At 48.3% G+C, this 11,847-nt stretch overlaps 1 protein-coding gene across 3 annotated transcripts in view; it reads right to left on the minus strand.

The window, feature by feature from the left end:
- Positions 1 to 11,847, minus strand: part of LOC127576417 (STE20-like serine/threonine-protein kinase) — a 103,708-nt gene that overhangs the window by 22,639 nt on the left and 69,222 nt on the right. For 2 of the 3 annotated variants that reach the window (XM_052026929.1, XM_052026927.1), the window contains exons 10-13: positions 11,588 to 11,718; positions 11,036 to 11,159; positions 8,656 to 8,835; positions 2,417 to 2,509 (exon numbers count right to left, since the gene is read on the minus strand). In XM_052026929.1, coding sequence (XP_051882889.1) covers positions 2,417 to 2,509; positions 8,656 to 8,835; positions 11,036 to 11,159; positions 11,588 to 11,718 — 528 coding nt within the window. The remainder of the gene's footprint in view (positions 1 to 2,416; positions 2,510 to 8,655; positions 8,836 to 11,035; positions 11,160 to 11,587; positions 11,719 to 11,847) is intronic. The other variant, XM_052026930.1, reaches the window with a different exon arrangement.

Here is an 11,847-nt window from a genome sequence, read left to right on the forward strand (position 1 = left end):
AATGGCTAACACGAGGGGGCATAATTTTAAGGTGATTGGAGGAAGGTATAAGGGGAATGTCAGGGGTAGGTTTTTTTTTACACAGAGAGTGGTGGGTGCGTGGAACGCACTGCTGGCAGAGGTTGTGGGGGCAGATACATCAGGGATATTTAAGAGACACTTAGATAGCCACATGAATAATAGAGAAATTGGGGGCTATGTGGGAGGGAAGGGTTAGATAGATATTAGAGCAGGATAAAATGTCGGCACAACATCGTGGGCCGAAGGGCCTGTACTGTGCTGTAATGTTCTCTGTTCTAAATACTTCTCATGGCTATTAACCAGGATGGGGAGCTGGGGAGGGTTATGCCGATATTCCACAACATGTTTATATCGGGAAGGAGGAAGTGCTGGAGATATTGGCACGTATTAAGGTGAATAAATCCCAGGGGTCCTGATGGGATCTATCCCAGGAAGTTGCGGGAAGCAAGGGAGGGGATTGCTGGGGCTCTGACAGAGATTCGCTAGCCATGGGTGAGGTACCAGGGACTGAAGGATGGCCAATGTCGTCCCGTTATTCAAAAAGGGCAGTGCGGGTAAGCCAGGATTCTACAGGCCAGTGAGTCATACATTAATTGCAGGGAAGTTGGAAAAAATTCTAAGGGGAAGGATTTATATTCACCTGGAAAGGCAGGGACTGATTAAGAGGAGTCAGCATGGCTTTGTGCCAAGGAAATCCTGCCTCACAGATCCGACCGAGTGTTCTGAGGAGGTAACTAAGAAAATCAATAAAAGTCAGGGTAGTAAACATGGTCCACGTGGACTTTGACAAGGCTTTTGACAAAGTCCTGCCTGGTAGGCTGGTCCAGAAGATTAGGGCACAGGGGATCCAATGGCAAACTGGATCCAAAATTGGCTTGGTGACAGGGTGTAGAGCACAGTGGTGGGGTCTGTGACCAGTGGTGTACTGCAGGGATCAGTGCTGGGACCTCTGTTGTTTGTCATGTATGGACTTGGATGAGAACGGAGACACAAGAGACGGCAGCTGCTGGAATCTATAGCAACAATCTGCTGGAGGAAAGCGGGTCGAGCAGCATCTGTGGGGGGAAAGGAATTGTTAATGTTTCGGATCAAAACCCTGCATCAGGACTCAATCCTGATTAAATCAGGACTCAGGTCCTAATGCAGGGTTTCGACTCGAAACACAGACAATTCCTTTCCTCCCACAGATGCTGCTCGACCCGCTTTCCTCCAGCAGATTGTGTGTTGGATGAGAATGTAGGTAGACTGATTAGAAAGTTTGCTGACAACACAAAAACTGGTGGAGTTGTAGTAACTAAGAAAATTGTGAAAGGCCACAGAAGGACCTGGATCAGTTGGGAAGCTGGGCAGAGCAGTGGCAGGTGGAATTTAATCCAGACAGATGCGAGGTATTGTATTCTGGGACATGAAACACTAACTAAAGTAATTTATACTTAGATGTTCCGGCACACGCTCGTGATTATTTCCTGCCAGCACATCACCATCGTGAAGTGCAACTTCTTTCTCTTCACGGTTCCCACAGGGCCAGTAGACATTCTGTCTATGGACTCACTGGCAGTAAACTGCACAACAACTGAGGGTCAAGACAATGTTCATGACTGAACTGACCCAATACAGTCCCTGAAATCATGAAGGCGATCAGTAATGTCTGTGGCCATGGCCTCACGGATAAGGGAGGAATCCCGGATGGGCAGTGGACTGAGGGTGGGAGGTTGACTGATGTAGAGAGGTTGGGGTGAAGATCAGAGGTTGGCAACCAATGGAAGGTATGACTGGTAATTAACAGTGGTCAGTGTGCCAGTGGTTGGCAGGGAAGGGTGCTTGTCCTTAGTGTAGGAGAAGGGGGTAGGATTGGCAGATGAATGGGTGTCAGGCAGATAGGGCACGGGTCAGCAGTTCGGAATGAACTTTAGTTGTTTCTGGACAGTGGGACTCTAAGAGAGCAGAGAATGTACCAAATTGGTGCAGACACAGCTGCACATGTCAGGGCATGTATGTTAATGTCAGATCCATGGAGAGCCCCAAACAACAGTACGGACTTCAAGCAACTCAGATAGGTCCCAATTATCAATGAAATTGGATTGCACAGCTTTTAAGGGCACGGTGCACATAACCTAATTCCCCACCAGCAACAACGCAAGGCCATGGTCGAAGTAGACCCTGGATTCTCACCATTTACCTTAGATCAGGGGAACAGTTATACACAGAGCTACATGTGAACATACCTCCATCCAAGCATCATGGAAGTGCTCATGACTGATAGACATGCAGTGACACAGCACTGGTAGTGGCTAGCTACATTTGTATAGACATCAGAAAATTTCCTATCACACTGGTACGCTCTTGTCAGTACAGGAAATAGTGCAGTTGATGAGTAATGCCACTTGCTGGTTACCTGAACATGCAAGGACTGCGAGAGCTCCTCTCGGATTCGTTTCATTTGCTCTTTTCTCTGTTCTCTGGGAAGTTTATCCACTTCATTTTTAACCTACAAGCATGCAGAGGGTTGGGGAAGTACATTCCTTTTACACAGGAACATTCAGCAGGAAGGCTCACAAGCCAGGCTGAGTTAACTCCATGCCGTTGGTTAGCGCAAGGTTAGGGGTTAGTACTGCCATCCAGTTCGAAACCACCTGCTGTAGTGATTAGAAATTTGTGGAAAGGCTGCAAATTAAAAAGGGCTTTTTGAAGACTTTTAATATGTGAGTTTCTGGAAAGCATTAGCAGATGTGCTTTATCCCAAAATTAATCTTAAAAGTAAATTCTGATAGCTCTGCAGGAACTCTCCAAACTTATCATACATAGAGAATTTCAGTGCTTGCAATGCAAGGAAGAGGGGCTGCTCTGCACAGAGTAACAGCTCAGAGACACTGCGAGGGATAACTGGATGTTGTGCTGGTGTCATTGAGGGAGAAGTGATGGCCAGACATTCGGAGAAAACTGTCATAATGGTGAGTGGCCTCTTATAGCACTCAGAGCCTTGGATTAATCCCTGACGGGGTGGAATTCTCTCACTCTGGATTATGTTCAAGTCTGGTGAAGTGGTTGGCCCGACACTGGGAAGTATTGCAGGGCAGGTGGGTAATCACCAAACATACCTTAATTTTTGGTAAATATGAATTACTTTGACTATACGTTCTCAGAACTCACATATTAAAAGGATGTTTTATGGAGAGCAGCACCGTATAATCTGCAGCAATGTGACCTGATCAGACAGAGTGCAATGGAACATTAAAGCCCTCTGCCGGACAGAATTTAGTACATTGAAAGGGTGTGGAGTCTTCATTGCCTGGTGACAGTACTGCAGGATACAGGCATCTGAGCATTTAACTGTTCCACCATTCAAGACCAAGCAGCCACCAAGCAAAGCTCTACCCTACGTAAGCAGCACAGGTTCCCACTTCCAACATTTCCCCTCCTGTACATGGGCACTCTGCCCATAACAGATCCAGCTTTTGCCTTGAAGTTCTCGACTTGGGGCAAAAGGGAAGACAATGGGAGCAACTAGATACAAAATTGGGTTAAAAGTTAAAACAAGTGTCCAAAGGGAAGTGTCAGCAGCAGCTCGGTGACTAAATCCTTCCTATTGCAGTTAGGGGTCGCCTGATGGAAGTCTGTCTTCCTTCAGTTACTTAAACGTAGGAAGGTGAGTACAACACCACGTTAGTAGAGAGACAGCCAGTTATCAAGTTAAGGAAGGGGATTGTGGCAGAACAACTGTACAGCAGAGGTGTTCACTATGGGCAAAGACTTTGTACCAGGACATGCCTGAGGCAGATACTGCAGTTGCTTGGTGTGTAGATGGCTTAACTGTACCTGGGCTGCAAAATATACCACAGACAGAGAGAGAATTTTATCAGCATATCGCACAATCCAGTCTGGGGTGTCCAGGAAGTCTCATTACTTAGCAGGTGTTAGTGTGGCCACACAGTGCTGCTGTGTTCCACATTGAGCGCTGGCTAGGAGATTGCCAGCTCCACTCTGTGCCATCTCTTTGAGAGAGATGTCGGCAGATATCGGGCTATGGTTAACAACAGGTGGGACAGGCCCAGAGACATGGCGGGGCCAGAGGGAGGTTCTGACTCTGTCAGTCTCTGCCTCACACCTTCATGTCAGGAGGCAGCTCTGCTTTGTCCCATGTTCCTAGCGTTCAGGATCAGAGGTCTATCCCAGCCCAACAGACATACACACTGGGCAGAAGTCATACTCTTTAATGCAAAAATTTCAAGTGGATCTCCAATATTGGGAAAGATCAAAGTAAGCAATGACCTTCTCGTCCCTCACCCTCCTCCTAATTTTGTCCCACTCCAGGCTTTCTCTGATGCCAATCCTAACTTTAGGAAGCACACCAAGCAACTGTGCTGCCTCAGTTATAGGAGACAAGTCCAGCAGAAGGAAGAGTTGGAATCACCACCTGTTACACCGCCACCACACCACACACCAAGAGCCCCCAGTCAACATACCAAAGTGTTCAAACCAAAAACACAGACACATGAAATGCACATAAATCAACGAGACATCAGCAACAATATCTATAAAACATTAACAGTAACAAAAATCAAACAGTGGTGGCCTGGTACCAGAGCACACCCCACACACGAGCCAACCGCACTGATAACCCGGCCCCTCTGTCACTGTCAGTGACTCGGAGGGTCAGCTGGCTAGACCCAATTGTACAAGATATGTGTAACACTCTTTCTGTCTCTGGTACCAGTCCTCCAGTGAACAACAAGGCAATGCAACAGAACATTACATCAGAGGGCAGCCCCTACAACACTTACCTGTGCAGAGATCTGTCCCCAACCGGCAGAGGGTTAGAGAACAACTGCTCCTTGAAAAATTCTATGGTGGATACTAAGGGGGCAAAGGCTGTGGGATGTAACATCTCCCTGCCCTGAATACCTGCCACCTGCACAAGTTTTCAGATCATTGTAGTTCCTCTTACACTGTCAATCAAACACTCCCAGGGAAGGTACAGATGAGTCAGGCACAGACAGAGCTTCCCCTCCACTGTCCATTGGACACTCCTGAGGCAGGCATGCTTGAGATTAAATGCAGAGAAAGCACCATCTGTTGTGCCTCCTGAATGTTTCCCAATACAACTGATTTCCCAGACTCATGTTGACAGTCCATCAGTAACACAGTAATGTACACTGTAGCTTGAAGCACAGCCAGATTTACTCAAAGCCAAAATAAACTTCTCCACAGAGAGCGCCTGAGTTGATGAAAGGTCGGGGGGTGGGGGGGGGGGGGCAGGGGGTGGTGGTGGGGGGAGTTAAATCAGTTAATAGGCAGCTGGGACATGGGAGGTTCAAGTAGTGATCTGTGTGGCAGGAGCAGGCACAGTAAGGGAGCTGGGAGGTATTGAGTGAGCTGTGGGGTCGGGTGTGTGGGGGGTGGGGGCTGGCCATGTCAGTGTGTGGATGCAGAGGGGGATTCTGGGGAGTTTACAGAGGGTGGGGTGGGGGGGGAAGAGTCCAACACCTGGATGGGGGGGGGGGGGTGGGAGAAAAGAGGGTCCCCAGTGCCCAGATTTGGGGGGGAGGGGGGGTGCTGGTTGGTGTGGGGGAGGGATCCTAGCACCCAGATGGCTGGGGGAGAGGGGGGCAGAGCTTTGACAGGGGGTGTCCCTGGCTCACAGCCCAGACATTTGGGTGGGGGGGGGGGTGGTGGTGGTGGTGGTGGTGGAGGGGAGTGTCCCGGCGCCCAGATTGGGAGGGGGTTGGGAGTGGGGCTGGGGCTGGTATCCTGGTGCCCAGGCGAGGAGAGTGGGAGAGGGGACAGTAGCTGGTGTGTGGGCCAGGATGAAGACTCTGGGGTGCGGTGTTGGGGTACAGGAGAGGTTGAAGGACAGGAGCCACTCGAGGAGGCAGACGTCCTTCATCACTCTGTTTGCTCCGTCAGACCAGCTGCGGGACTGGAGGTTCTGAGTGGGATGTGGACACAGATACTCAGGGCACCACCACCAACACTCTGCACATCAGCAATGTCCGGGTGCTTCGCATCCTCTGCCTATTCAGCCAATCTCAAATGGGGATGCTTTTGCCCAAATCTGTGGTCTAGATATCACATACAGAGTACAGATGAAGAGAAATGACATTTCTGTGCCTGAGGGTCTGCCCCGGTCCAATTCCAGTGTTGCCATATTCAAACTGGAGATTAGTCAGTAACCAAGTGCCAGGCCTGGCAAAGGTTAGTTAGCACAGGACTGACAGTAACTTTGTCCAGACCCCAGCTTGTAGTGGGAAATAACCAATCACAAGCATCAGATGGAAAGTCTCACACCTTTTGCCAAGTCCGTGTATACAGACAGACACACCAAAGAACACCCAGGAACGTCACCCAGCAGAAAGGCATCACAGTGAGGTTAGATTTGGTGCTCTAAATCGTGCAGTTTCCTGAAGCACAGCAGGCTGCGTGCCTGGACACCAGAGGGTGATATATCACTCAGTTACTGGAGTTCACAAGAGATTTTGCAGCTGCTGGAATCTGGAGCAACACACACAAAATGCTGGAGGAACTCAGCAGGTCAGGCAGCGACTATGGAGGGAAATGAATGGTCGATGTTTTGGGTTGAGACCCTTCATCAGGACCTGTGAGTATTGCATTTATTGAAGTTAGTGATTACAGTGAAGGAATTAGCAGGGAGGTGGTGCGTTAGCAGCGATCAGACACGACATTCTCCAGACTGATCAGTGCCATGGCAAGTAAAGGAAGCAAAATCTGCCTGGCAATAACGTAGGGTTTCCTGAACCATGGAGGTAATTATCTCCGGATTTAAACCCAGCACACACAAATTCTCTCTCGATAAATTCTTGGCATGAGCAAATTGGCACAGGATCCAAAAATCAGTTCGATGCAAAGCTCAAAGACTGGTGTGAGAGGAACAGGCTTCAATCTATGGGGCATTCGTACAGGGAGATATTCCACTGGGTAGGGCTTCACTTGAATTGGCTGGGACCAGTGAATCAAACAACCATCATTGTAATTAGAACAGATAAAGGGGAACCAGGGGATCTGGTATATCTGGACGTAGATAAGGCATCCTACAAGATGTCATTAAACAAAATTAGAGCATCTTGGATTGGGTTAATATTCTGGTGTATACAGAGGAATGGTTTACCAAGAGAGGAGAGAGTGTTGAAATAAGAGGGCCATCTTTTGATTGGGAGGCTATAACTAGCTGAGTGCCAAAGCTTTCATTACTGAGGTCCCAGCTGTTCAATGATCTGGCTGAGTGCATCTAGTGGAAAATATCCTGGTTGATGCAAAGGTTGGCGGTCGTGTGGAATTTGAGGAGGATGCAGAGAGGAATATAGATAGAGCAAGTGAATGGGCAAGGTCATGGCAGATGCAATACATTGTGGGATGATGAGAGATGTGTTCGGAGGGCCAATGCGCAAAAATCAGTGGAATAAAATGATTAAATGGGCAAATGGTACATTGGCCTTTACTGCAAGACCAGAGGTTTTTTTCCATAAATTTTGTAGGGCTCCTGAGTCCACGATTAGAATATTGTGTACAGTTCTTGCCTCGCTACTTAAGGAGAGATATATTTGTAATGAGAGAGTACTGGGCTGGAAGATTAACCTGCGAGGAGAGATTCAATAGACTAGGACTGTACTCTTTAATGTTTGGAAGAAGTGAGCAGATGGACAATTCTGATTCACTTACCTATGTACAATGTGCTACTTTCGGGACATACAGAGCAGGTTACTGACCAGGTGACTATATCCAGGCAGGAAACTAACCCATTAGTCAGGAGTTTGACAGAGAGGTCACCACCACCAGATACAGCCATACCACATGACTGAGTGTCTTCATTGTATAGAGTAGTTTGAAGTGGCAACACTGCAATACACCTTGCCAAAGTTCACTCTGTAAAACTGAGTCCTCACACTCAAAGAGCTGGTACCACAGACCTGTAGATCACTGTGAATGTTTGGGAGTTCTGTCAGTTCTGTACCTTCCATTACACCTGCTGTGTGTGACATATAGCACCAAAGGTCTGGACCTGTTACTGAAAACCAACTGAACACAGGAACGAGGGCACTGCAGTTGGTGCCCAGAGCAGGGGCACTGGCCTTTGCTTGAAAACATTAATCAAGATGGCTTATTTTGTCAAACGAGGAATTACCAAAGTCAAACTGGCCTAGGTTGGGTATGGTAGCAGCACAAGGGTAAAAACAAACATTCGGCAATCTCTGCTCACAACTCTTGCTCATCTGTTACACAGGTATCCCTCTTGGGCTGTGTACTGTCCAGACCACCTCCCCTTGGACTGCCTCCACCTCCCCTTGGACAGGGCCCTGCGCCCCTCCCCTCGGACAAGGCACTGACTGCCCCCTCCCCCTGGAGAGAGCACTGCCCCCCTCCCCACCGGACAGGGCGCCGCCCCCTGCCCCCTCCCCACCGGACGGGGTGCCGCCCCCTGCCCCCTCCCCACCGGACGGGGCGCCGCCCCCTGCTCTCAGATGGGGCACTGCTCCCTGTCCCCTCCCCTCGGACAGGACGCTGCCCCTGCCCTTGGATGGGGCACTGCTCCCTGCCCCCTCCCCTCGGACAGGGTGCTGCCCCTCCCCTCAGACAGGGTGCTGCTCCCTGCCCACCGTTTCCTACAATGTCACCTCTTACCTCCTTCTTGCGATTTTTCAACATGCTCTGGAACTTGGACAGCTCCTTCTCCTGGTCAGATTTGATCCTCTTTGCCTCGTCCCGCAGCCGGGTGGTGTGATCTTGTTCAAGGCGCTCAATGGTCTGCTTCTGTTGCCGCTCCAGGTTTTCAATGTCCTGGTCGTACTGACGCTTCTTACTCTGCCGAGAAACAGGACCATCCCACAACTGTTCCCAATGGTATTCCATAAAAACCAATCCCACTTCAAAGCCATCCCGGTTAACCAAGGCTACCTGCCTCCAGCTCCAAAGGAAAGGAAAAGGTTAGGTTGGGGGGGGGGGGGGGGGGGGGGGGGGGTGGAGTTGGAGGATCAGGGATGAAGGAAGGAGATTGAGCCAGTGTTAGAGAGAAGGGGAGAGTCAGTGACTGGGGGAAACTGGTGACCTGACATCAGGGAGGGAAAATCTGGGACTGGACACTGGGAGTAGGGGTGACCAACATAGGGAGTTCGATTCGGTGTTTGAGGGAAGGGGCAGATTCAGTGATTTGGTGTTTGGGAGGGGAAAAATTTACACCCAGTTTTAGAGGGAATTGAAAGCTTCCAGTGCTAGAGGGGGGGACGGAATTGGTGACGATGGGAAGCACTCTCCAGCTTTAGAAAAGGAACGTATTATCGACAGTCGTGGCAAACAGCTGCAGGCTTTTTAAAGTTAAACTAATAACTGGGTTGTGGAGCACTTTGGGGTCTGTTACAGAAAGTAAATGAAGAGAAAAATCTTGACAATTCAAAGGTTTATAAAAATAGCAGGCTCTAACTATGCAGAGGAAGATTAGGGAACACAGCTGTCAGACTTTAAATAGCTGAGGATTTACAGAACGCATTCAATACTGCGATTTATTTTCTGAGGTTGGCTGCAATGCTGGACTCTAGGTGATGAACAAAAGCAGCGATTAAAGGAAAGAGAAATATTGGCAATAAACCAACAATGAAGTAGAAAGGGATTTATAGTCAGAAGGCAGGTTGATTGAACAGTGATCACTTTAGGGTGCAGCAGTGCACTGTGCCAGGGAAACTCAAAATGTGCAGGATATTTAGCATTAGATTGGAACAGTAGGAATCTGCCGAGGGGATAGAGAGACTGGCCAGTGGGGGAACGGTCAAATTAAACTTAAATAGATAACGCAGACAACAAGAGGTGAGCTGCAAGAAATCCTGTAATCTACAAATAAATTAAAACTGATCATGCAAAGTAGGACCCACAACATAATAAAGAAAATATAGCTCAGCAGATGAGTGACAGGAAGCAGCAAAAGGTCACATTCAGGACTGAGAAATGGTGCGGTTCCCATATACTAATCCTGGGGCCGTGGCTGGTCTCCGCATACAGACCTAATCTGGACTTGGTTTACAAAGGGGTGGATATCAAAGGTGATTTGAATGCAAGTTACACAGATGAACAAAGCAGTATAGAATAATACTCAAGGTATTACTGTGGTATCATGGTAGTCATAGTGGCTTGATCACTGGACTAACAGCAGAGTTCTGGACCAGCAAATTCCAGTTCAGCAGCTGAGGAATTTACACTCAGGTAAATAAATATGGACTTTAAAGGCTAGTCCCAGTAACAATATATCCCAAACTACCAGACTGACATACAAACTGGCTCAGTATTGAGCTTCAGAGAAGGTGATCTGCTGTTGTCACCTGGTCTGGCCTGTGTGACTCCAGACTCACCACCACAGATTTCCTTCCCTGAAGTACATTAGTGATCGAGATGGGTTTCTAAAAGAAATAGAAAAGCATCTATATAAAAACATCTGTTGGCATGCATAAGGAAACGTGTGCTGAATTTTGTCTCTTCACAGCGGGAAAGGAGTGAAAGTTGTGGAAAAAAGTCCTCTGCACTTTTACCAGGATGATCCAGGGCAAGTGGGGGACTAAAGGGCTTGATGTAGATGTCAAAAGGAACTGAAACGTAAACACAGATAGCACCTTCCCATTGGTAGCTAGTGGCAGTGATACTGAGGTGTACACTGGAGAGAAGCAACGCTCTCCCAAAGAGCAACTGGAATGCGGATCTATCTTGGAAAGGTACCCAATGAACAAACGTGAACCCAGAAAATCATGGTTTTCTCTGGGCTGAGAACAGGAAGCCTAGATTGTTCAAACTAGTTTTCAAGACATACCAAGTACAGCACAGGTAACAAGGGATTAATGATGACTTTGGATGATGCTACCATTTGCTCACTGTAATTAGGACTGTCCGTCAGTCCCTGAAATTCTTCTCACAAACAGATCCGGTCAGTTACTTTGCCCCTGCAAATGGCTGCCCTGCCAAGTTCACCTTACATCACAGCAGCCACACCGGCACTGCATCAGCTCCCGATGACCAGACTCACCGTCATCTCCTGTTCAAAGCGGCGGAAGATATGTTCGCGCTGTTGCTGCAGCTTGTTGCTGAGTTGCTGCTGTGTACGTTGCTCTTCCTTCTGAAGCAGACGCAGCTCACGTAGCTCCTGGCGCCTGTACAGAGGGAGCAGAGGGTCAGTGAGGTGTGCTGACGGTCACAGAGAGCATTCCTTCAATGTGGAGAAACAGAGACGCCGCAATTCAAAGCAATTTGCTAGATAGGTTTTTGAAGTGAGGTGATAAGGTGCTCTGGGAGAGAATTTCTGGGAGTGGGGAAATAGATCATTAACTTTTTAGGGCAGATTACACGAAGATACAACATCCTGACATCAATGGAAAAGGCTTGTCCACTGTGAAATCATTCAGTTACAAAAATCCTCGGAATTTAAATATTGCAACAAATCCAGTCTCCGCTGACTGCCACTGACCCAGGATTAGAAATGATCAGAAAGCAGTTTTCTCCGATCACCAAACCCTCCACTTTACCAAACCGTACATCGCAACCATCACTGAGCGAAAATGAGCAGCGATCGGACACGTACCTTAGGTACCTCATTTCTTCATTGTTTTTGTCATTGTCAGTCACGATTTTTGATGTTGTCACTTTGACCTCCACACCATCAACCATAAACTTCCGAGTTTTCTTCAGTGTCTTTTTCTGCTGCCTCATTTCCTGACAATTTGACACAGAGAGAGAAACACGTGAGTGTGTGAAGCAGCCCTGTTCTGTTGCAGCCATACATCTTCTTTACCACCCTATCCACTTGTGTTGCCACTTTCAGGGAGCTATGGACTTGCACCC

Source organism: Pristis pectinata, chromosome 12 (genome assembly GCF_009764475.1).
Source record: "Pristis pectinata isolate sPriPec2 chromosome 12, sPriPec2.1.pri, whole genome shotgun sequence".
NCBI classification, from domain to species: Eukaryota; Metazoa; Chordata; class Chondrichthyes; order Rhinopristiformes; family Pristidae; genus Pristis; species Pristis pectinata.